The sequence below is a fragment of the Mesoplodon bidens genome (genome assembly GCF_964165515.1).
Source record: "Mesoplodon bidens genome assembly, chromosome: 2".
Classification (NCBI taxonomy): Eukaryota; Metazoa; Chordata; class Mammalia; order Artiodactyla; family Ziphiidae; genus Mesoplodon; species Mesoplodon bidens.
The window spans coordinates 60274104-60300515 of NC_138177.1; the positions used below are offsets into that span (position 1 = coordinate 60274104).

The window sequence follows — 26412 nt, forward strand, 5'->3', positions numbered from 1 at the left end:
TGTAAAGGGGGAGAGGCAATATGGGGGCCCGGTGGGAGGCACAAACTACTGGGTATAAGATGGGCTCAAGGATGTATTATTATACAACATGGGGAATATAGCCAATATTTTGTAATAACTGTAAATGAAAAGTAACCTTTAAAATTATATAAAAAATTAAAAAATAATGGAAGGAAGGAAGGGAAGGAGGGAGGGAGGAATGAAGGAAAATAAAAAGAAAAGCAACCAAAAGAACAAAGCATATTTTAAAACCTGAAAGGTAACATATTTAGGTTTGTTCTCCTGAAACTGAGAGATAAAATAAGTAGGACATAGCAGAAAATTAAAATATGATTAATAAGTCTTCAAACAATTAAAGGTTATCTTTACCAATCGAAAGCCTATCATACACGGTGTGCTATGAAGCAAAGCTCGAGTTAACCTCTGGACAAAACTTGGCTTGTGTAACAGCAACGTGTAGAACTGAGAAGTGAAACGATGACTACTGGTGAAAAAGGGACTGGGAAAGGGAGTTTAAAGTCAAGACCTCTGACCTGTTATTTGTCGAAGAACTTCTCTCAATACCTTTGCATTCTTAATCTTTGCTTCCAAACTGTAACATCAATACATTTTATCTGAAGAAAAATCCCTATAATCTGCTAGCTACTGCAGAGCAAACTTCAAGAAAAAATGTTTTTAACTTTCCCCAGTGCCTTATTTCATAGAATTTTAGAGTAAAATGACCTCAGACATTAGATAGTCCAAATTCTTGAATTTATAGATAAAAATCAGGCCCAGAAAGGTCTTCCATTGCTTAAATCAAAGTTTAAGCCAGGTCTACGGACTCCCAGAGTGCAAAATTCATTCCAAGTGCTTTACAAAAAATAAATATTTTATATTTTTTAAAAAAACATTTCAAGTTAGACTAATTTAAAAAAAAAGACATCCTAGACTTCTCACAGAATGACGGTTTTTGTGATATTTTTTTTACCAGTGCTGAAAAATTTTTTTAGTTTTTTCTTGAATTTCATCATGCTTAGGTAAAATCATTTAGAGAATTAAATGTAATTTTATATCATGAGGCTTATTTCATACATTTGTACTAATAAGGCATTTCAGATAAATCCTTAAATTGAAAATTTATATTGAAGGTATCTGAAATGCCAATGTCTAAGAAGCTTCTTGGGTTGATGAAGTGCTAGACAGCACATATAATAAAATGAGAAAAAGTTTTAAGATGGGCTTAATTCATTTTGTAGCTAACCTGAAAATTATTTTAGCTACATTAGTTAAAAAGACTTATTTTAGTTATAAAATTATGCAACACTCCCTCTTGTGGAAGTAATAAACTACTACATTCACTAAGAAAACATACTATCTATGATGTATAAATAATTTAAAAAGGGAAAAAGAGTTATTAGGATCATTTATCTGTGACTGTTTTGATTTCTTTTACTGTTAACCAAAATTCTGTTGACATCAAAACACATCCACATCTACAGATGTAACAAATACATTTCAGAAAACAAACGTTGCATCTTCATACTTGTATCAGAATATTTTTGTGGGAAATTAAGCCACAAACACATTTTACATGTATATTTATAAGCAAGTAGCAATAAGACCATTTGAGGGAAAAAATCCCTGACAGTGTTCTGTATTGGTCTTTGACCTAAGAAAAAATAACTCAAGCTATGTATGCCCAACTTTTAACTCTTACCATCTATAAATTTTGAGGATTAGAATAAAAGTGGGGAAGCAAACGGTCTAAAAAAATTCTAAGATGTTAACATGATTTAAAAAATTTTTAGAATGTGTACTTAAAACATAATGAAAACCAACTGCTTTACTTTGATAATTCAGGGTACTAAGTTTTAAATGTATTGTATAAAAATAAATCTGGATATTTTAATATAACTTCATACTGAAGGATCATTGAAGAAATTTTGGTGGTATGGGGGGAAACTGAACTCCTAAAAACAAACTACATCAGAATTAAAGAAGCATAAAAGAAACCTTACTCCTAATTTTGCTAAATCCGATATTTCCATGCTTCTATTTTTATCACATATATTTCTTTGAAAAGCTTTTTTTTTTTAAACATAGGTTAAAATACAGCTTCCTCTGGAAGCTTGCACATAAGTAGAGACAATTTCTCAGAGCTAGACTGGTTGTGGTCAAAAAAGCAATAGGTTGGGAATTAAAAGCCTTGGATTCTCAACCTGTTCCTGCTATATATATCTATGTGACCAGGGCAGGTTATTCCATCTCTTGGTCTTAGTTCCCTAAACTGAATAACCCTTCGAACTATTAAATTCCATGACTCTAATTATTTAATATACTGCTAGTAAGTATGGAGAAGGCCAAGATCACACACCTCAGTTTGCCCTAGGAAATTTCATTAAGCAATTCAAGGTACTTTTTGGACATAGAAAGATGTTTATCAAGTTCTGCATTCAAAGAAACAGAAAACAAAATATATATGGCATCTTATAGCTGTTTCTTAGACTTGCTGAAGTAATCATATTTGGTTTGCATCTCAAATAAGCCCCTCTGGTAAATATTGAGGAATAAAATCAGATCACTCATGTGTTAAGAGCTAGATAACTAGTACCAAAGGAAGAGTTACCAAGAGTTTCATGCTACTTGGTAACATACAACTTATGTCACAGCTTATGTTAAGACAGGAGAATACTTAAACATTTTTATGTACTTAAATAGACATGAGATGAAGAAACAAGCAATGTGGCAGAAGAAATCTGGTAAGAGTACACACCGTAGAATGCAGCACAAAGAACTGTGAACTGAAGAAGCAGAGCCACATGGAACAACAGATAACAACACTGGGGAAACATAAATCAAGTGAGAGTACTTTTAAAATACTTGGCAACAAACCCATGAACCACCAACCAAAGCTTGAAGTGTAGAAACAAGGAGGACAACAGTAATAAGGGAAATGTCATCTATTCTTTTGGAATCAAGATTGTATGTTATCTATCTTCAGCTTACATCCATGATGATCATCATCACCTCACCCATAGACCAGGAGAGAGATGGAATGTGAATGGAGTGGAGGAAAGCAGCAGTGAAGAGGAGAAAGGAGGAACAAAAAATGAAAAAAATAACACTCGCAAAGTACCACTAGTTTTGGGTCTTGTAGGCTATATTGTGATAGAAGTCAAAATTAAAAAAAAAAAGATTGCACACCAACTTTCCCTTTACTCTTCACTCAAGACTTAGGGCTCACTTAGATGACTGATGAAAATGAATCTTCAAGTCTTTTAACAGCTGGTTTCCCCTCAACTGTCCTTTTCAGCCACACCCACATATGAAGCTGATTATGAAGTGATGAGACCATGTTTACAGGATACACAGCAATATCTGTCTTAGTACTCTTTGATCACATATGTATTCTCACTGGCTATGGCTTTGAATATGAAGTATATAAACAGACAAATATGCCAGAAGCAGTTAATTCTGGTGGGGAGAAAGTAGCTTTTGTAATTATTACAATCAATGACAGCTAATTACTCTCATTAGTTAAATGATATAACGGCACCTTATGAGATAATGCTCATAACCAGTTAAATTTCTATAGCTCAGTTTCGCCCACGTGCTTAGTGACTGTCTCTCAAATCCATCTTCTTTCACTGCAATAAATTAAGGATCAGTTCTCACCTGCCCCGACCATAAACAGATTTAACTTAAAAAAATACAAGATGTTTCAAAATAAATAGGAAAAAAGGATAAAACCGATTATTTCATTTAGCTCTGAAAGGAGAAATAAAGGGTATACTGCTTTTCTTCAGACTCTTAGAATTATGTGAAGATGTTTTAAAGTTAAACATGTCTTTAGAAACACAATATTAATTTTTATTAATTTCTATTGTATAAACTAGATAATAATTCCTAATCTAACTTTGACACACAAATCCAGATACCTCACCAACTAGACAATTAAAATTCCCAAATCGGTTCAATATACTTCTAATTTTGAAATCACTATTTTGCACCAGGACATTAATTGGAAGTGTGTATAACTTCTGAATTTTCCATTTACTAAGCTAAATAAAGTAATTTTTATAGGAACAAAACCCTCTACAGCATGAGTTTTCTGATGAAAATTTTGGGAATCAACACTAATATTTAATTTTTTTAAAAAGGAGTCCCAAAACATAAAAGAAATATGCTAATATTATAAAAAGTCTGGATCCCATTTACCTGAAGGAGAGCCATGTGTTGAGGTCATACTTTTGACCTTGGAGTCAGATAGTCGAGAGATACTGTTAGCTCTAATTCTAGGAGAAAATTTATCTGAAGGTACTAATCTGGCTCCACTTCTAATGATGGCTTCTGCGGTCCGTGAAGAGGCACTGCTTCTAGAGATTGTTGCTTCAGAGTCACTGCGAGCTGATAATGAGCCAAGCCTTGTTCTACGAGGCTGAGCTAACAAATCAATCCTAGAAATGTTACGCCTTCCTGTGGGAGGTTTCGATGTCGAACTTGTTGTGGACACTTCAGAAGCCACAGATGCTTTGTCAGCATCGGCGAGTTCACTGTCTGAAGCTTCACCAAGTCGGGCTCTGCGCAAGAGGGAAGTCCTGGTGGGTCGTGGCCTTGGGAGAGTGGTTGATTTACTGGATGAACCAGGTGCTCCAGGAGAAGTCTTGGATTTAGTTACTTTACTTCCTTCCAGTTTGGAATGTGCATGCTCATCCGCTGAGGTAAGTGGAGTCCTTCCGTGAGATTTACAAGAGTAAGTTTCCTGATCAGATGACATAACATCAGAGATGGCTGAATGAGGTACACTAGAGGTTTGGTCATCATCTGTTAAATCTACTGAAGGCTGCCTTATTCTTCCACTGGACTGCACAAATTTACGACCCTCTGCCCTAGAACCTACGTCTGTGGAACGACTTTTTGTTTTCTTTTCAATTTTCTCTCTAGCACCTGAAGATGATGACTTTGTAACATCTTTGGAAGGAGAACCTGTGGAACACCTATCTTTATAGAGACTAGTAAAACTCTTTCGCTTTTGGGTTGACTTCCTTTCAGTCTCTCCAGTAACCAGGCTGATTGTACTAGCTGTGTCCACATCAGATTCAGGTGAAATGGAGTTGTCTCTGTTATAACTGGGAGTATCTGGGCCTTCATCAGTTTTATTATCTTCACGCAGTTTAGCTTCTAGAAAAGCCATTACTGCTTCTGTGTCTTTTAGAATAAGGGTTGTGTCCAAACTAGAATCAGTATCCATAGAATCACTTCTTTCTCGTATTCTGCTGGCAGTTGTTAACGCTAAAGAAGAGGATGTAGATGAAGCCTGTTTATTTATATGGGGAATAAGTTCTATGGGTATGTTGGGGCTAGGTTTTTCTATAGTGAAGCTTCCTTGCCGCACTAATGACTTGGAGGATTCCTTCTTGTCTCCTCCCTTTGAAGTCTGACTTTTCAGAATTTCCTCAGCTTTTCTTCGCTTACTCTCGTTTTGTATCACTCTTTCGCCTTTGCTTATAGAAAGTCCTGGAATTTTTTCTTGAGGTTGTGACTCCTGTTTGAAAGGTTCCTCCCTACATCTATCTATCTGACCTGAAATATTTTTTGAAGAAGATAATTTAGTAGGTGCCCACTGTGCCTGTTCCTTTTGTTCTTGTTGCTGGATTTTAGCTAATGTTTGCTTTACAAAAGAAGCTTCCTTATCAGTTTCACTTTTCTCCTTTCCAGAATAAGAGCTGCCTAAGTGAAGCAGGGTTTTATTATCTCCACCACTTTTAAGAGTCTCACCATTTACTGCCCTGTTCATTTTACTCAGGGCTCTCTCAGCATCCTGTTTATCTTTCTGGTATACCTGTGTAGGTGCTTCTTTCTCCTGAAGTTCCGTGTCTTGCTTTTCTCCTATCTCTGACCTCTGTGCTATAACCTTTGTTCTGGAGCTCTCAAGAGACTTTTCTTCATTTGGAAGCTGGGGAAGGGTTCGTCTCTTTCTCTCTCCCTGACTAGCCAAGGAAGTTGCTGAGCCAGTACTTCTCACTGAAAGGCCAGATTCACTGATATCTGTATCTATAAAATAAAACAACAAATAAGGAACTTACTGGGGCAAACAAGAATCATATTATCTTAGATTCTGAAGTTAAGAAATGGCTTAAGTATAAAGTAAAACTTTGAGTAAATAAGCCAATATTGTGACAGTGTAGTTTAAAAAGAAAATACAATGCCGAACTGCACAAATAGGTAGATTACTAATAGAAGAGTCAAGAAAGCAAATTGTATGAGATGAAAATCAGGGTCATCTGATCTTAAACCTACATCTGTTGCTCTCTTTTTTCCCTTAATGTGTTTTATGGCAGAGAAGTTTACTGTGTTCATTCTTGCTTTTGTGACTTGTCGCATCTGTGAAGTTTCGCTCACAAAAAATGGACTCTACGTAGGGTACATAGAATTGCAAAAATAATGACTAATAAACACTGTTTATTTGTTATACTTTGAATTACATAGTAAAGAATAATAATACACCTGTTTTTTTAATAAGCATTATTATCTACTGAAATAATGACAAGTTTGGATTTCCTAAGTAAAACAGAAAATGTAGAATTTTAACAAGGTTTTCTAAAGAAAAATTCAAAGTTCATTAAAAGATTTTTAAAAATTATAAGACCGGAAAAAGGTGACAGGACCTGCCATAATTTTACAAACGGAGGTATTTTTAAATTATGATCTTCTGGTATATTAAAGCCTCAAACTGAGAAGCCAATGAGAAAATATATAACTTTGATTTTTCCATGTGAGAGACTTTGAGAATACTACTTAAGGAGGACTTTCCTGACTGCTTATAAACGGAATGTATTTCTGAGAAAATGGATCTTTTTAGGGAAATACAAATTAACATATAAAGTATTTAAATCTTTTGGGGCTAAGTGGGAAAAAGATAATAGATAGAGCTTCTGTGGGTCTTTTCTTCCTTTTATAATTCTAAAATTTTGGCATTTAAATTTCATAGCAATACTATGGTTATAATGTAGGAAAATACCTAATAACTTACTGATGTAACTTTAATTTAGCAATTAATCATGTTATTTGGTTATGTCTTATCTCCTTCGTGCTACGTGAAGCACTAAACTGTAATAGCTATTTTATCTTTTTGTATTTTTCTAGGATTTCTCACACTGTCCTGGCTCCTAACACACTCAATGAATATTTGACGAGAACATTTTAGATTATAAGTAGATTTATCAGCCTATCTAAGAAAGTTCATTTAGAACATGAAACAGGAATGAAATAATGAAGGCCAAGTACTATTAATTTTTATTACAAGTATAAAATTTTGCTTTCCACAGCGAATAATCATTTTATAATGATTCTTTTGTAAATTTGCCTAGCCTCTCTGTTTTCTTTGTTTCCCAAACAGTAATCAGTTTATGTGAACCAAGTTGCAAATTACTCTCTTTCCAAAGATTTTTGGTAATATTAAAAATTACTTCTAGCTTCTATGATAAATTATATAGCTCTTCTAGTACACTGATGTGTACCTTGCTCAAATACTTGGTGACTAATGTTTACAAAATTCCTAAACAGATTTCTGGGTGCCACAAGTCAAAGACAAAACAAATTTCTATTTCCATTTCCAATAATACAACTAAGAATACAGGTAAAAAGCCACATACAAATTCTCCTTGAGAGTTTTATTTTTAATTAAGAACGTAATTAACTGAATCTAATAACAAAATCATAAGAGGCATATAATTTTGTGTTTTTTTAAAGAAACTTTATATTTCAGTTCACAGAAATATAATAAAAAGGTAATAAAAATCATATTACATAGGTTTGCAGATGATGTATTAAGTAAATTAAATACATATTAAGTAAATTCTTTTTCATTGAACGTATGGCATAAAGTGGCATTTAAATATTTGCTGTGTTAATGAATGGGATAGTTTGGAACTGTGTTAGTCTTATTTTTAAATTTTCATTTATATATATGTTGTATATATATAAATTTGTGTGAGTATGTATATATATGCTTCATCTACAAATTATCTCTTTATCTTCAGTTAGGGTTATATTTTAATGATATCTACATTTTTATTGAAAATAAAATCTATATACAGTATGAGCATGAAACTATGTGAATATGTTTATTTAGGTTTAATTTACATCTCACTATATAGATTTAGCTTATAGTATTTTAAAAATTGATGTATGATTCACAAAAAAAAAGAAAGAAGGAAAGAAAATACCATTCTCTAAAGCAACAGGTACAGACAACTCCATTATCCTTTCTTCTTGATCATGCCTTGTATGATTGGCAGCCAAACTAGCCCATTGTGAAACCCAACGCTTGTTTCCAGATGAAGATGTGCCTTCCTAAAGGAGAGAAATAAGAGAATGCAATGACCTAGTCTGGTCAAATCTGATTCTTGTGTTCAGAGAATTCCATTTAGTCATTAAATTCCATTTAACCTATCATACAAAGCAATATTTAAACCTCACATTGATATATTATCATGTACTAAATTTCCTCATATATAAATTGAAGATTTTCTAGGCACCTCTTTTAACTACATTATTCCTGTGAATGTAGTATAATTTTCTGTACTTATTAAGTATAACAATGGTACTAAAATAAACTCTTAGAGCTTAAAATTTACTGCTACTAAATAAACTCAGGCGTACTACAATAGCTTTGTGGCTACCACAGTGAAGTTAGTTCTACTCCATTCACCAGAACAGAGTTTAAAGACCTATTTCTAAGTTGTTCTCCAGACCTCTAAATGTTTCCAAGAATCAGACTGGTTCCAGAGTCTCAAGGAGTATTAAATCTCCCAGGTCATGTCTTCAGGGATTTCAAAAACAAACCCAAAGCTTTAGGCTTCTTTCTACAACACTTTAGTACTTCCAATAGAAGCTAGAAATGACTCAATCTTTAAGGATTTTTGTATAACCAGTCTGAACCTAGACCTGCCCCTGTCTACATCTGTCTTTAAGGCAAGTACTTAGTCAACTGTGAAACAGAATTTAATTCATGATATGCTTCCACAGACTTATGGATGTATATTGGTAATTCTTAAAACTAGGTCAATCTAGGCATTTAATATGGAAGATCTAGGAGTACAGAAAAAATGTTTCCTCACTGAAAGTTTAAGCCAATGCTTAGTATTGAACCTGTAATGACAACTAAGGAATGGATAGCTCTGACCAAATTTTATTCTCAATTATTCAAAACAATATTTTATTAAAAGTGTCAAATGATAGGCTAGAAACTGATAAATATTTCATATAGACTATATACTATATGATTTCAAGAATAATAGATTAAAATAGGAAGTTGTACACATAGTGACATACATACAGTGAAGCCTAAGGGTACCAAAGCCTGCTGAATCTTTGAATTTCCTCCAAGGTTTCCTGGGGGCTGCTCACAGTTCTGAGACTGAAGGAAGTACCAGTACAAATCATGCTAGGAATACCCACAACAGGGTGGGTTTCAAAGACACACATTTATGTAGACTCATTCTGTGCAGACTATTCTGATGGCTTGTTTAGGTGACTCCTTCAAAGGTAGGTACATACTCAGGCTATATATAAATTTACTTGGCATGGGCTGAGGGGATAGAGAGGAGAAGAGGAAGTCCTACAAGTTCACAATCACCAGCACCCTTTCTAGATTAATCAGAATACTAAAACATTGCTTCAAGTAAGTATCACTCGCTTTCAATAATTACGCATCTCGTAAAACAGAAATCAAAATAAAAATTCTCTAAGATGAAGGAGGAAAAAAGAATACTAAAATACAGTAATTGTTTTGACAGTTTTCAGGAAATAGGCCATAAAGGAAAAATTTTTACATTAATAAGCAAATATGTATGTGTATTTAGTTGTCTATAAAGAATACTTACACTTCACACAAATACCTCATTTATATTTTGTTTTATTTATATCTTAAGATTTTATTTTATTTATATTCAACATTTATTTACTACTTGTATATTATAAATTAACTCATTTCCTGAAAGGCAATATATGAATAAAAGAATGAGTTAAGAAATCAAGTCTCCTTGAGGTTCAAATTCTGGCTCCACAAGGTACTAGTTTTAAGACACTGACCAAATTAATTTCTACATACTTCAGTTTCATTATTTGTAAAATGGTACGCAGAAAGCATCCACTGAATGTTAGATCTTGTTAGTTGAATAAATTGTAATTAATTAATAATTCTCAGTCATATACTTTTTCTTTAACACTTCTTTCTGACATATCAGTGTAGAATGAAATTCTAATATTTCTGATAAGGGAATAAACATTTGTTGACTGCATAAATCTCAGACAATTACGATGCTGGGTACTTTCGAGGCTTCATATCCTTCCTTGTAAATAGGTTTTATCAAAAATGCCATTTGTATAGATGAGAAAACTGAAGATGAGAGAGGGGAAATGACTGACTCAAAGGTATTCTGTTAAATGTGGCAGTTCTGGGATTTGCACTCAGGTCCTAGAAGCTCTACTATACTATACTGACTCCAAAACTATCTTAACCAAGCCACCCTTAATTAATTTCACATTATTCTAGTTACATCCTGGGCTGCACTACAAGGGCACTTATTTAGGTTTCTGTTATATCTATCAGACACTACCATACATATGTTCCCTGGCATGACAGATCTTTCCGTTCCAAATACATGACCTCCTAGAAAGTATATGCAGTGTATATTTTTTGTCTTATCTCAAAATGTCAATTAGATTAGTGAGCATATAGCTCATTAATTGCTTACTGAAATTTAACATTTTCACTCACTGACAAAAGCATATTAATTTATTTTACAAGAGGATATATCAATTGTTTATAATAATATACAGTTGACCCTTGAACAAAGGTGGGGGGGTGGGGGGAATAAGTGCTCCAACCCTCTATGTAGTCAAAAATCCATGTATAACTTTGCAGTTGGCCCTCTGTGTCCATGGTCCCCAATCCATGGATTCAACCAACCATGGATCATGTACTACCATAGTATGTACCTAGTGAAAAAAAATCTGTGTGTGAGTGGAGCTGCACAGTTCAAACCTGTGTTGTTCAAGGGTCAGCTGTAATTACAAATGATAAAAATTTATATTTTGTGCAAGTAAAAAATATGAGAAAGATGTGTATACCTCTGAGCTGTGAAATCCAGGTGTACTCAGTGGTTTTCTTTCTTCCATTACTACTGCAGCAGAATTGAGAGCCCAATCTTTTACCAGATCTTTATGTTTTTCTTTGATAACAGGCCTATTATAATCTTGATTGTCATCCACTCCAAATACCTAGGAGGAGAAAATTACTCTATAAATGAAAAGTCTGAGTACCAGATTAATATGTGAGTATTATCAGTAACTTCAGAGGCAAATAATATTTCAGGTTAATTTCATAGGTAACTTCAATAATGAGGGAAACTTGTTTAAAGATAGGGTAACATCCAATAGGAGTAAGAGCTGGAGACGAAAACAGGGCAGTGACAGCTTATGTAAATGTAAATGTCCTTTTTAAACATTTAGCAAAATGTACTATTTGATAATAAATAAGAGATATTCAGGATATTACATTTGTTTTGTTAAAAGATGTTTATAATGTTAAGCATTACAATAATGCCAAGAGTTAGGAAAGAGTACCACAGCTTGTCTCTTTGCTGTTATTTTTGAGGAGCATGTTGGAAGCTTAAAGGTATGGCTGATTTTATCTGTTCCTTCCCTAACAGATGCTTAACATTTACATATATGAGTTAAATTTATACATATAGTTTTCTAAGGTCCTAAGTAACAGATTTTAACGTATGATCTTTGTATAGAATATACCATAATTCTCAAACTTTATATAGACTATAACATAATTTTTAAACTTAAAGGCCTTTGTCTGAAATGCAGATTCCTGAGTCTGTGCACACAGATCAGCATTTTCAATAAGAAGGGTGCCTATGGTCAACACTTCTGAAATATTCTAAACACAGAGACCAACAATCAATCATGTGCCTTTAAAGGCAGTTACCTGAGTCTTACTCATTTATTGGCACATAATAGTCCCTGAATAGACTGGGAAAAGGTTATAACTAAATAAACTTTAACATTCTGTTTTACTATTAAGCCTACTTCGTTCCCAATGCTTATTATTTACAGGTAATAGTTGTGGCTCTAATTATCAAAATAAAGAATAATCATGTGTTTCAATTAGCACTTTGTAGAAAGGATCTTTAGAACATAACCAAAGAGCCTTCATTTGCCACCAAAAAGGGGAAAACCCTTAGGTTAAACTATTTTCCAGAAACCTTTTTAATGATATAGTATACCTAGCTGATAAATTCTGAAGTCCACATTTAGTAAAGCAGATACCAAAGTTTCAAATTCACTAAACTTGGAAATGTTACCACTAGATGGCATTACTTAATATTTAATTCAAATATAACTATAGTTTTCAGGAATTATGATTTAATATTCTGTTGAATCACTCAATATTTTAAATTATCTTTGCTTTAAGAGCAAATTGTGTATTATTAACTTTAAATCAAATATAAATTTTAATAATATATGGAAGCACAGTGTACAGAAGGAAAAAAACAAACCTGCTTCATTTTGCTAAACAGCAGAATTAGTAAGTTTAACAAGAACAGCAATAAAACCTGCGAAGTATACCTTTCCATGTGTTCTGCCTTCAACCCCACTTATAAAGAAAGAAATTAGAACTACTAAGTTATTTGACTATCTTAAAATAAAATTTTAAAATTATTTCTAACTCAAGTCACTTAACTCTACATTTACTGAAGTTTATTTCCTTATTTGTATAATTACTAGAAAAAAATTACAGTTCAAGTTTGGAAGTAAAAGAAAAATAACCACATGTGATTACTTGCATGTTGTATCTCTCTGGCATGTTAATTTACAAATTACCTTCAGTTAATTTCTGATTTGATGACATTTAATTCTAATAATGGACTTCCAAAACTTGATTTCCTCAAATATCTAAGCACCAGCAGTTTCAAATATATTAAATCTCTCCAAATCGCTTCTGACACTATTTTGAAATAATAACAAAAGACCCCCACACACAGAGAACTAATGTTTTTAGGGACGGGGACTGAAGTTGTACAGAAAGAGTACTCAGATGACTTTCTACAGATTCCTCTTAAAACATTAGAGATAGCTGTGCATATATATCTGTCAGAGAAGTAGCAATTTATTTTCCAAGCAAGTGATAGGGCCTGAAGTACAGCTGTATGAGCAAAGAAGCCTTCAAAGTTCATACCCGTATTTTTGATAGTGTTTTGAAAAATTAGTAATAGTTATAACTAGCTCAGCTTGAAATCCAAACTGTCATCTTCGTGTCTAGGTACAAAAAATCCACAACTTTCGTGTGAAAACAAAGACAGAAACAGCTATACTGTCTATGTACTTTGAAGCTATAATACTTTCCATATCTAAAAAAGTACATATAATCTGACATGCAATATAATGCTTAAACAGAACTTAAGAGCTCCTCAAAGCAGAGACCAAGTTTGCTAGATTTTCTCATCTTTTCATTCTAGATTTTGTCCCTAGGTGATTCCACCCATATCCAAGGCTTCACTTAAATCACCAACTGTAGACAGCTGCTCACCTATCTGTACTTTCTCCTCCTAGATGGCTCAAGGGTATTTCAAATACAGTATACTAACCCAGGCTCATGAATCTCTTCTCTTCCCCACTCTGACCAGGGCTCAATTAAACCCCCAAACCTGATAGAGTACAAACTCAGGTGTCCCTCACTCAGCTAGGAACTTTTTTAGGCTACAAGTCTAAACTGAGGAAGGGAGAGAGATCAGATATCTGTCCAACTTTTATGCTTCCACTCTAAGTAGTACCTTCCTCCCCAAGTTTGTCAGTCAGTTTTTAATTCTTCTGAAGGGCATGGGGAGGAATAAGGAGTGGTATGGGAACAGAAAATTTCTTTTTGAACTTATATTCTCTGAGCTCTCTGGGACTGGCAGTTTAAAGATAACTTATTTATCTTAGGGGTTGGGAGTGGCTTTCATGTGCTCTCTCCTATAGTTCCCATGATCCAGGTGGATGCATCTCTATATGGGGGAGTGACCTGTGACCCTCCCCACAGCCTCTAGGTTTAGGGTAAGAAGACAGAATTACGGAATGTGTTCTCAATCTTTTCTTTTGAATATGTGTATGTGATAATCTGGCATTTCACTTTGGGATTTCACACCTATATCTCATTGACTAAACAATTTTAACAACCTGTTACTGAGATATGGTACTTGTTATTTGTAGGCTACTGGGCTCACCACCATAGAGCATTTAATATACATATATAATATAGATAAAACTCAGTCCTTGCTCTCGAGGAGTTTAGTCCAAAACAGGAGCTTAGAAAAAAAAAAGAGAATGTCACCTGAACCATGCAGGGGTATTTTGCAGTTAAAACAATATTTCTATAAGAACCAGACAATATTTTTAGATTTTAGTTTTAAATTTAAAGAAACTAAACATTCTTCAGATGATAAAGGGCTAGTATATATAACACAAACCAAGCCTATGAAAAGTTTGCCCTTGGTCTTTCACTAGCATATTACCATTAATGACATTTTTGTTTAAAAGTTCAGACTATACTAAAAATGCCCACCATATCTAATTCTGAAATTGGAGGTTGGGGAAGGGGGAATAATGGTATAATCAAACCAAAGAACACAGGATTAACTTTCATGGGGGTAAATATTCCACCTATTGAATACTTGTAAAGAGAGGTCAAATTACATTTGGCAACCTCAGACATAGGTGGCTTGCTTCTTGTGACAGAAAGTGGAGACAAAAGGGGTGGGGGAAGGGAGAAGACTTAGGCATAGAAATACGATAATACAAATGTAGAGTAAATTGGCAATTCAATAGCAATAGTTCTTTATTTATTACTTAAAAAATTTTCCAAATCAGTTGAAATTCAGAATTCATCTTTCCACAGAGATGAGAAACATAATAGGTTAAATATCAAGCTCTTGTACGCCTATTTTAAAATAACAACTGAAGAATGGTACTGCATTAGTATACTGATCATATCAAAGGGTCTAAGTAAAAATGCACTGAAGTTTCACCCTCAGATGATGAGAACGTCTCTTTCTTCAATGAGCAAGGACCTCCTGGGTAAGGAGAGCAGGGTCTCTACCAGTTCAAATCAATAGTAGAGGTTCCCATGGTTTATGGAAATCACTTCACATATAAATAGTTCAAGAACTATGCAGAATGCTAGCCGCTAACATCAGGGAACAAAATCAGGAAGATTTAATAGAGGAGAATTTTTTTTAACTTTTAATTTTCCATGAAAATCTAATTTCATTTTTAAAATGCAAAGTCCCACAATTTCAGTGGAATAAATGGTTCTGAATGTTTAACATTGCTATTTTTGTAACATATTTTTAATCAACTTCTAAATTGAAAATTCAGACAAAATTGTTAGAAAAAAAGGAGTTCAGAATGGGGGTAGGATATTTTATAATTTATCATGGTATACAAATAAACACATGTATATGCATGCTCATGTAGCATTACTCACAATAGCCAAAAGGTAGAAACAACCCAAATGTCTCTTAATGGATGAATGGATAAATAAAGTGTGGTATATCCACACAATGGTATATTATTCAGTCATAAAAAGGAATGAAGTGTTGATGCATGCTATAGCACGGATGAACCTTGAAAAGATATGCTAAGTGAAAAGCAGCAAGTCATAAAAGGCCACATACTATGAGATTCCATTTATATGACATGGCCAGAATAAGCTAATCCACTGATGCAGAAAGTAGATTAGTGGTTGCCAGGAGCTGGGGGACGGAGGAATCTGAAGTGACTGCTTAATAGGTATGGGATTTCTTTTTAGGGTGATGAAAATGTCCAGGAATTAGACAGTGCTGATGGTTGCATAACACCGTGAATGTACTAAAAATCAATAGACTGCACACTTTAAATGGCTAACATGGTAAATGTCATGTGAATTTTACCTCAGTTTTTTAAAAACGGCACTATCTGGACTTACCTTCTTCCTTTTCACCTGTCTGGGTAAATCTTTGTCCCCTCCCAAAATCTATCCTACATCCTTGATTCTTCCCATTCCTTAGGAGTATTACAGCCACAATCTCTTCCCTTTCCAACACTGTTTACCATTGTTTTTCTATTAGCTCCTCCTTTTGTATACTCAAATCACACTCAGGTCTATTCTAATGCTTCTATAGTTAAAATGTCTGATTTCTCTCCTCTTTATGGCTTATTTCACTGTCATGAATTCTTTTCTTTCATCCCTAAAATCTGACTGCTCATCAATGACCATCTTACCCTTCCTTTCCTTGCCAAAAAGATTCTTAAGCACTAAGTCGTTAGGTAGGTACCACTAGAAATGCAAAGGTATCTCTAGTTTTCTACTAATCAAGGCAATTCCCCTGAAACTTATACATTTCTTCTGACACAACCATGTTTCTTAGTACAAGAAATCATGTTTCTTAGTACAAAGAGAAGCTTATAAAACATACAAGGTTTTAAATTATACATTTTAACAAATTACTTTGAAATCAAGATATAAACTAGTTTCAGCACGTAAAATACAGGAAAACCTGTTTGTGGAGGCCTGATTGGGTTTAACCAATCTATAAATTCAATGAAATAATTTAGCTAATATATAGCTAACCACATACAAATATTGATAAAAATGAAAAAAGCATGTCAAAAATTTTTCTTTCTCATTCATTCATTCAACAGATATTGAGTGTCTACTACATACCAGGCACTGTTCAAGGCACAAGACATACAGAAATGGTCAAGGCAAATAAGATCATTCTAGAAAGGACAGAAAGAAAATAAACTAGCTAGAGGTAAGTTCTATAAAGAAAATCAAACATGGTAGTAAGAGAGGAATGCTAGGGCTATTTTAGGTAGGGTGGTTAAAGAAAGCCTCTGAAAGTAAATTATGAGAAGGAAGTAGGCATGGAAAAACAAAACAAAACAAAACCACCACACAGGGAAGAGCTCATTAGACTAGGGCACAGTAAGTGGAAAGCCCCTTAAAAGCAGGAAAATAAATAAGATCTCATATAATAATAGAGAAAGGAAAACAGGGGTAAACCTATTAAATGTTAAGCTTTTGACTGAAAAAAAGGTAAGGGTTCCCTTATGAAGCTTTGAGAATTAATATAGCAGGATAGGGTTTCCTATACCTAAGAAGAACATGGGGGTGCTAAGAAGGGGAGAGGAGCATCAATCAGAGTGACCAAAAGTAAATTCTCCTGATAGAAAATTTTTTAAAAAATTGTTCAATGAAGAGACCGCAAGAAAGAAGATTAGTATAAGAGGAAGAAAAATCAAGCTGTCATAATTTACCTGTTAAGAACCACTATTTGCTTCGGCCCATTAACTGAGATTATTTCTGGATTGACAGGAAGTAGAAAAAAATGTTAAGTCAAAACCCAAATGCAGCCTCTGTTATCAATGTCCTCTCTTATGACTCAAGCTCTTATTTGATCTCTTATCCTTTAGTTCCCATACATCTTGATTGGGTGTTTGAGTGGACTTTGAACATGCCTCCTTCCTCTGTGTTCTAACTGGCACTCTCTACCTAGATTCTGACTCTGGTTTATCATAGTTCCCTGGCTCTGACTTGGACCTAATGTAAAATCTTGCTGTGAACTTGAGTTTGGAATATCTCCATTCCAAACTGCTTAAACCTGGATCTAGGTTCTCAGCACGGACTTCCTCTGGGCTGACGCACCGCTGTAGATGTTCTTCATTCCAGGTTTCCAGTCTTCTTATAGTTCTCTTGGTTCTGGATTTTTCCCTACCACTTGCTGCCTATAGAATCAGCACTGATAGATACAAGGCCCCATGAGGGGAGCGAATATGCTAATAAGAGGTATTTGGGGAGTCAAAACTCAGGAAAGGAGAAGTATCTGGAAGAACTGGTCTATGGTATGAAATTTATGGAGAAGAGAAACACTTTTTCAAGAGAACCTCAAGCCCTCTGCAATGACCAATTTTTCTCTTTTCATTTAATATTTAGCTTTCTGTTTTCACTACAAATGTTTCTCATTTAGCTTGAAAGGCTATGAAGCAGCCCTGACAACATCCTCCTCTTCCCTCAGCAGTACTGTGGACGAAGGAGTGGGGAAAGAAACTGGTACTATGATGGGTTCTCTAGGTATCATCGGGAAGTCAAAGGAGGGAGGTCTAGGGGAGATTATCATTGCAATGGAAGATAATTACCTTTAATCCAGGCAGTTAACAGCACTTTCTTATTATAGCACATCTCCATGTAAGCTTAGATGTAAAACTTAAGAGTTCTTTATAAATAACAGACATTTGTGTTAATATTATAAAAGGTAAATTTGGGGACAAAGCATAAAATAAGTTTATCTACTGACAAACACACAACACAAAAGTACAAACCAAAATGCTGTAATCCCATAACTTGGGGGTTGGGGTGTGGATATCTCAGCACCTTTTAACTACCTAACAGTACAACCAGCACTGAAAAAGATAATAGGATCTCAGCTTGATCACCTCTTTAAAGAGATCCTATTTTAACAGTATGCAACTTCTCCTGAGTTAAGATGGAAATATATGTTCTGCTTATCTTCTCTAGACCCAGAAATACAATGCATTTTGGGGAAGAACTGAAAAGGCATTCTAGTACTTATATTTAATATCAGTGTATCATGTAACACTGCTGCTTACTCACTTTTTGAGTAAGTGAGTTTTTGATTCCAAGATACTATTTCCTTTTGGTTTTCTCTTAGTCCTCTGTTTGATCCTCCTTTATTCACTCTTATTCCTTTGTCCACCCATACTGGTGTTGCTAAGAATTCCATATTTGCTTCTTCTCAGGCTATACGTTCTTTCCAAGTGATCTCATCTATTATTTTGCATTCACATCTACTCTCTTATAATTCCAAAACTGTTATTTTAGCCCAGACCTTTATATCTTTCCTAAGATCCAGACCTTTATATCCAACTGACTACTGGATATGTCAGCAGCTTTTTAATTGTCTTCTCTTCTTCCAGCCTTTCTAATTTTCAATCCATTCTTTACACTTACAACAGTGATTTGCACATCACTGCCAGATTTAAAAGTTTTCAATGATTCACCACTGCCTTTAGCATTAAAAAATCTAAAGTTCTTAGTATGATATGTAGGGGCCTTCAAGATCTAGTCCAATCTCATCTCTCTAAAAGTAACTGTGGTCCTCTGAACAAGTCCTCTACCCTCCTGTGCTTTTGAAAAGGTTGCTCCATATTTTTGGAAAGCCCTCCTTGACCATACCTGTTAAAGGATTAATTCCACATGTTTCAAAATGAGCTCAGTTGGCAATTAAATTCAATATTTATTGAAGACATTTTATATACCAGGCACTAGGTTCCTGCAGTCATGAAGCTTATATTCTTGTGTGCAGATGCACGCGTGTGTGTGTGTTATAGGGGAGTGGGGAGGCAAATAAATAAATGGGAAACTATCAACTGGTTACAAAGCTTATGATTAAAATGAAACAAGCTGATTTGACAGTGACTAGGGGAGGTTTTCTTAGATTGGATAGCTAAAGACTTCTCTGAGGAAAAGATATTTAACCTGAGATCCCCTCATGTAAACTATTGGGTACCCTTCCTTGAACAGTTTGTTTATCAAAGCATTCATCATACCATTTTTAATTCATATGTTTTTACTTGTGTATTTCTGTCCCTCCAAATACTTAGTTATTGAGGGGAAGAACCCTGTCTTTTCAATTTCAATCTCTCTCTCCCTCCTAACACAAAGCCTGGCACATGGTTGATGTTGAATAAAGGTTGATAAAAGTATAAATTAATGAAATAAACCAGCTCTCAAATAAGGGAGTAAAAAGGGAAAGAGACCACATTTTTTCAGGACCAAACAACAATTAAATTCAGATGGACAACAGCTGATGGTCCCAGCTTCCATCCCACACACCCTAACTTCAAAAGGGAGAAAATGGATGACAGAGCTTACCCAAGCAATTTGATATGATGCTTGAATCTACTCCCATCCTCCCAAAGTCCTTCTTATGCCTTGATTCTGACTATTTTTGGTCTTTGTTTTCTTCATGCCCACAGGTTACCTCATCTTCTTCAGACATTTGTTTCCCCAGAGCCTGACTTTAGTTAGCATGAATCTAACCTCTAGCTTTAACCACAGCTAGTAGAATCTCAGCTCTTTTTCTTTGGTATTCACAAGATAATGTAGTGATTCTTGTTTTCCCCTAGACTTATGGTCTTAGCTTTGTTTTCTGGTTTCTACAAACCAAGAATGACTCTGAATTACCTACTTAGTCACATCCTGACATTATTCCCTTAAATGAATCCTGCTTTAAAATCTTGGTTTCCTTTATCCATAGTGTGACCATATAATTTGTCACTGAAACTGGGGCTCTTTTTGAAAATGAAAAAAAGATGCTTATGATAATTATAGATAGCAGGTATACACCAGGTTTTGTGGTCCCTCTCTCTATCCAGCAGTTTACTTTTAAAGAGTCTCATCTGCAACAGTGACTTCTTTCTTGGCTTTCTGCTATTCTGGCCAGGCTATTCCCTAGCACTGTACCTTCCACTTGAGCCTCAGATCTCGCCTTTTCAATGCTGAGGAACTTTTCAGGATTAATCAATACCTAGTGTAGAGATTCATATGTGGAAACTCCTAGTAAGGGTAATAACATAGCTAACATTTATAGACCTTTCACTATAAGATAGGCATTGTAATAAGACTTTTATATATTTTACTGAATTCTTTTCATAACCTAGTGAAATCTCCTCCAGTTTATTAAAAAAATAAACACAGGCTTAAAGAGGTTAGTTTACTCGAGTTTACTCAATGTACTTATATCTAGTACATGTAGGGTTTGCACTTAATCTCAAATCTGTCTGCCTACAAGTGTTCACGTTCTTAAATACTACAATATAACCCCTCACTGTAAGATCTTTTAATAGAGGAAACATCAATAACTATGAATGAAGTATCCATAAACCAAACAAAGCTATAATAGGATAAAATTAATATTAATCTGAATTTTAAAACTTCTTAGCATTCTTTTTTTTCCAAAACCTATCCTTTTATTTTCTATTTGACAGTATTTTAAATAACACTATACTTGTTCTCAATAACCAGAGGAAAAATTATAAACTTTAAAATAATCTGAAAGAAATGTCATTATTGATTCCCAATGATGAAAATAATTCGAAATCACCAAGAGTCATTTTCTATTGCTACCACCGTGTTCTTAGGTTTCCTTTAATATAATCAGAAAAATCACTTTATCTGTTTCTTAATTGCTTTATTTTGCTTATTAACAACTTTCATAACATCTATTTCCTAAATTAATGGTTCTCCAAAAGTTTGGAAGTCTATACCCCAACAGTAAAAAATTTTGATCATGTGCTTCTCAATAAATGGATATTAGAAATTACGTACATACACTATAGAACACACTCCTAAATAGAAATAAAAACTATGAAATTAAAAGTAAACATAGGGCTTCCCTGGTGGCACAGTGGTTAAGAATCTGCCTGCCAATGCAGGGGACACGGGTTCGAGCCCTGGTCTGGGAAGATCCCACATGTCACGGAGCAACTAAGCCCATGCGCCACAACTACTGAGCCTGCGCTCTAGAGCCCGTGCTCCGCAACAAGAGAAGCCACAGCAATGAGAAGCCTGCGCACAACAAAGAGTAGCCCTTGCTCACCACAACTAGAGAAAGCCCGTGGGCAGCAACAAAGACCCAACGCAGCCAAAAATAAATTAATTAATTTAAAAAAAAAAGTAAACATAAATCCAGGGCTTCCCTGGTGGCAGAGTGGTTAAGAATCCACTTGCCAATGCAGAGGACATGGGTTCGAGCCCTGGCCCGGGAAGATCTCACATGCTGCGGAGCAACTAAGCCCATGTGCCACAACTACTGAGGCTGTGCTCTAGAGCCTGCGAGCCATAACTACTGTGCCCACGTGCAACAACTACTGAAGCCTGTGCACCTAGAGCCCGTGCCCCACAACAGGAGAAGCCACTGCAATGAGAAGCCCGCGCACCGCAACCAAGAGTAGCCCCTGCTCGCCGCTACTAGAGAAAGCCCACGTGCAGAAATGAAAACCCAATGCAGCTAAAAATAAATAAAATAAATAAATTTATATATATATAAAAATAAACATAAGTCCTAATAATTTTCCTGTATCCCAAAGGGTTATTTACCTCGTCTTCTCTCTAAAAGACCACTCTGTAAACTCATGTGAACTAGTGCATCTCAAATGTTAATGTGCATATGAAACCTGCTTTTAAGCAGATTCTGATTCAGTATGTTTTTTTATTTATTTATTTATTTATTTATTTATTTATTTATTTATTTATTTTGTGGTACATGGGCCTCTCACTGTTGTGGCCTCTCCCGTTGCGGAGCACAGGCTCCGGATGCACAGGCTCAGCGGCCATGGCTCATGGGCCCAGCCGCTCCACGGCATGTGGGATCTTCCCGGACCGGGACACAAACCTGTGTCCCCTGCATCGGCAGGCGGACTCCCAACCACTGCGCCACCAGGGAAGCCCATCAGTATGTTTAAGATGGGTCTGAGATTTTGTATTTCTAACAAGCTCCCTAATGATGCTAATGCTGCTCACGTGCTGAGTAATAAGAACTTGAACAAGGGATTAATGTTTAGCCAAATTTATGTTTCTATCTCCCAGCAGATAAAATATACAGCTGATTCTAAAGTCAACCTTCCATTACTGGGAGCAAAACTACTTTTTAAACCATACAACAATCATTATACACATTAACCAATAACATCAAAAAACAAATCTGAAATGTAAATAATCATCATGACTAGGTATACACTTGGTTAAACTCAGAGTATCATAAACACACTGATTTTGTTTTTATACACTTTTCTATCACCACAGACAGCACTGAATAGAAAGTAAGAGAAGAAATTAAGGAAAAAGAACAAAATTGATTAAAACATATGTATTTTCATCTGCTTCCAAAATTAGTAGGCAGGAAACCTTTGTTTATTATCAGTTAATGTTCATGTTTATATTAACAGAGTCATAGCAATCTGGTTTTGATTTTTAGTTTTTAAATAAATGCAAAGTGAGAATGGCCAAAGTATAGCATTTGAAAAGTCAATCTTAAAATTTATACAACTTTAAAAGGTCCAACCAGCTTATACGTACAGGACTTTACATATGAAACTCGGGCAAATTCAGAATATAAGCAGAATAAAATCAGAAAGCATTTTGGTCTTATTGTTAGTCTTGCAGTTCCCTAACAAAATCCTAAAGTTTCAAAATACTGACTACATGAAAACATTTTATACTCTCTAGTAATTTCCAATAGTAATACACCACGAGAAAACTAACATCATACCCAAATTTCAATTATTTACCTTGTCAATCATTTTTCTTGCTTCCACTTCCTCACTGTTGGGATTCTCTAACTCAATGGTATAAGTACCCTTGTCACTTTGGTCATCATCATTATCCTTTTCAGAAGCAGCAGAAGTAGCTTGATTTTTTAACATTTTATCCATCTCCTGGCTTGGTCTGTGCCCCAGACTCCCTGAACTTCTTAATAATGCAGTTTGTAGGAAGGGAATTGACACCGATGGCTCCTCTGATTTCTGTTTTAACAATTTCCCATGTGGAACACCATGCCCCCCTCTGTGGTGCGCAGAGCTAGTCTGTAAAGACAAAGAAACCACTTTGGCATCTGCTGTTGGAGATTTTGTTTTTTCAAGTTTTGTATGTGGTGCTGAATAAGTAGTTTCCTGACACAAGATTCCCGTACTGTGAGTAAAAGAATATGACCTTCTTTTTCTGGGATTGTCTTCATCAAAGAATGCAATCATAAAAGCAGTTTGACTTACAACAGCTTGGTCTTGATGCTTTTCAGTAGCCTGGGTCTTCTGTAGCTTTTTCTGTTCTGAATGGTGGCGCCTTAAGTGTTCCTCAAGAGTTGCACGTTTGCTAGAGCGCCTGTGAGCCCCAGCATTTTCTGAGTCGCTTTGTGTACCATCATCATGTTTATTTCCTGGACACAAAAAAGAAACCGCATAATAGAGAAGGAAAAAATCCCATGTAGAAAATTAGAAGCACATACAAAAGTGCTGCTTGTTTTGCCCCCTTCCCCTTTTCAATCAAAAGTCATATGTTCTTTTCAGTAACAGGCTCTGCAAACTTCCCTCAATTGCAATGCTTACATTCAAATTTTATCAACCAACAATGAGTCCTTTATAAACAACTGAATAGGATTACTTTTCTTTATCCAAATTTTAACTTTATAATGGTTCACCAATGCCTTAACAGATAAGCAATGCTATATCTCTGTGACACTCTGTATTTATAACATTAAACATTAATCCTGCCTTTAAACCTTATACTTTATTTAAGCAATCAAAAATTTATTTTTAGCATTAGAGAGAAAAAGACAGAAAAAAGTGTGATCCCACTGAAGTGCTTATCATTACATAGGAAAAGAGAATGCAAATGCCATAAAAAAGTGATGAAACTTAACTTTCAGTGATGTTCAAAACTTCCAAAAGTATAGCATACCTTGCCTTTTTAATATAAAAATGCAAATTTGTAGTTTCCACCAATTATTGTACAATTCTTTACAAACCTCTTTCTAGCTATGAGAATTTTCGCAATTTTGCATGTGTGCTCATTTAAACTCTGGTGGCTTCAGCGAGTTAAATAAAGCATGCTAAAAGGCCTAGCATAGAAAAGTGCAGTCTATGAAATCCTACATAAATCTACCAGACAAATGGCATGGTGCTAAATATAACTAGATAAAAATATGTCTTCTCTGTTAAACATATAGAGTCAAGTTAGAATACTGTAGTTGAATTTTGAAAACATCAGCTTCCTACCAGAGGTTTTTTTGTTACCCTTCATAGTTCTATTAGGGATTAAATGTGAAACTTTATGAAAATTACTTGATGTTTCACTGATTTAGAATTCTTATTATCTAAATAATAAGTACACTAGAAGAAATAATCAAATGACAATTATTATATTATTATAGCATGAATTTAATGGAAAGTCAAGAGCTATTCTATGCATGTTTTAGATTGAATCACAAATGAGGGCTGAATCATAAATGAGGGCTTAAATGATAGCTCTTTAGAAGAAAGCTATAAATTACTCTAGTCAACCACATGTATTCCAATACTTCCAGGACTAAATCTGAAAATCTTTCTTCAAACTAGCAACTACTGAAAATGCAATCTGAAAGGAAAAAAATGGTGTTTAATTTAATTAATGGAATTCGTGCCTTGGTAATTAAGCTAGGAATCATGGATAGGCAGGTGGAATGCAGATATTTGCTAGTTCAAATACAAAACTCACTAAAAACAGGACATTGTACAACCTATTTCAGGTTGCACTGGATGCACTGAAAAGGAATCCAGTTTGTGAGAGCTGTAAATAACTAAACTCCCATATTTCATGTGTAGTAAGACCAGATAACCCATATCACACACATATACAATATGGAAATGCCATCTTTACAGAATTTAGTTCTTGTAACACCATACAAAAAGTTGGCACTTAGTTAGCATCAGGTCCTTTCAGTATCTTTTAAGTTTTGGGTTAAAAATTCTCTATAGATTAGCCATTTTCTTTTTCAAAAATTATTATTCTTTTTGCATTTCTCAGTGTTATAGAAGATAACACATCTGATCAGAACTGCAATTTCTGTTCTTACTTAAAAAAAATCACTTGGAACTGTTCTTAACAAGATTCTTTCTGTTTTGTCTATTATTAATCAGTCATTAATATGTTGAAGTTTTTTCAGTATTTTTAAGGGTAGATTAGCTGTACCTAGTCAGGAGTTGTGGCCAAAAAAAGCTGCAACTCTCCTAAAGGGTAAAATTGTATGGGTTTTGTGAACATTATTTTCTTTAACTGTCCCAAAGCGCGTGCACGTCACTCTTGCAGGAGCAAAGTTGTTTTGTTTTGCCTACTTTCAAGTTTTTGACTAAACAGTTGCTGAAAGTCTATTATTAAAGTACAGTTATAATAAAAGGGTGTAATAAGAGTTTTTTGTTTTTCATTCGTTTTCTTTTTTTTTTTGGCCACACTGAGTGGCATGCGGGATCTTAGTTCCCCCACCAGGGATGGAACCCATGCCCCCTGCAGTGGAAGCATGGAGTCTTAATCACTGGAACTCCAGGGAAGTCCCATAAAGGTACTTTTTAATGGTGTCTTTTAAAAGGATATTTTAGCTCATTTTTGTACATTTATTAAGGGTGGTCTAAAAAAGACGATGTCATTTCTAAATTTTCAAAGTTCACACTACTTTTTATATTAGAGGATATCAGTATTATTTTATCCAATTCATAAAAATGATCAATTTACAAATGGGTAGCTTTCATTTGTGAGCTTTAACCTATATATATCAATACAGGTAT

General features: G+C 34.7%; 1 protein-coding gene across 8 annotated transcripts in view; it reads right to left on the minus strand.

The window, feature by feature from the left end:
- Positions 1-26412, minus strand: part of CEP170 (centrosomal protein 170) — a 137853-nt gene that overhangs the window by 26415 nt on the left and 85026 nt on the right. For 6 of the 8 annotated variants that reach the window (XM_081254932.1, XM_081254931.1, XM_081254930.1 and 3 more), the window contains exons 9-12: positions 23389-24032; positions 11119-11268; positions 8211-8337; positions 4201-6036 (exon numbers count right to left, since the gene is read on the minus strand). In XM_081254932.1, coding sequence (XP_081111058.1) covers positions 4201-6036; positions 8211-8337; positions 11119-11268; positions 23389-24032 — 2757 coding nt within the window. The remainder of the gene's footprint in view (positions 1-4200; positions 6037-8210; positions 8338-11118; positions 11269-23388; positions 24033-26412) is intronic. The other 2 variants (XM_081254935.1, XM_081254934.1) reach the window with 1 other exon arrangement.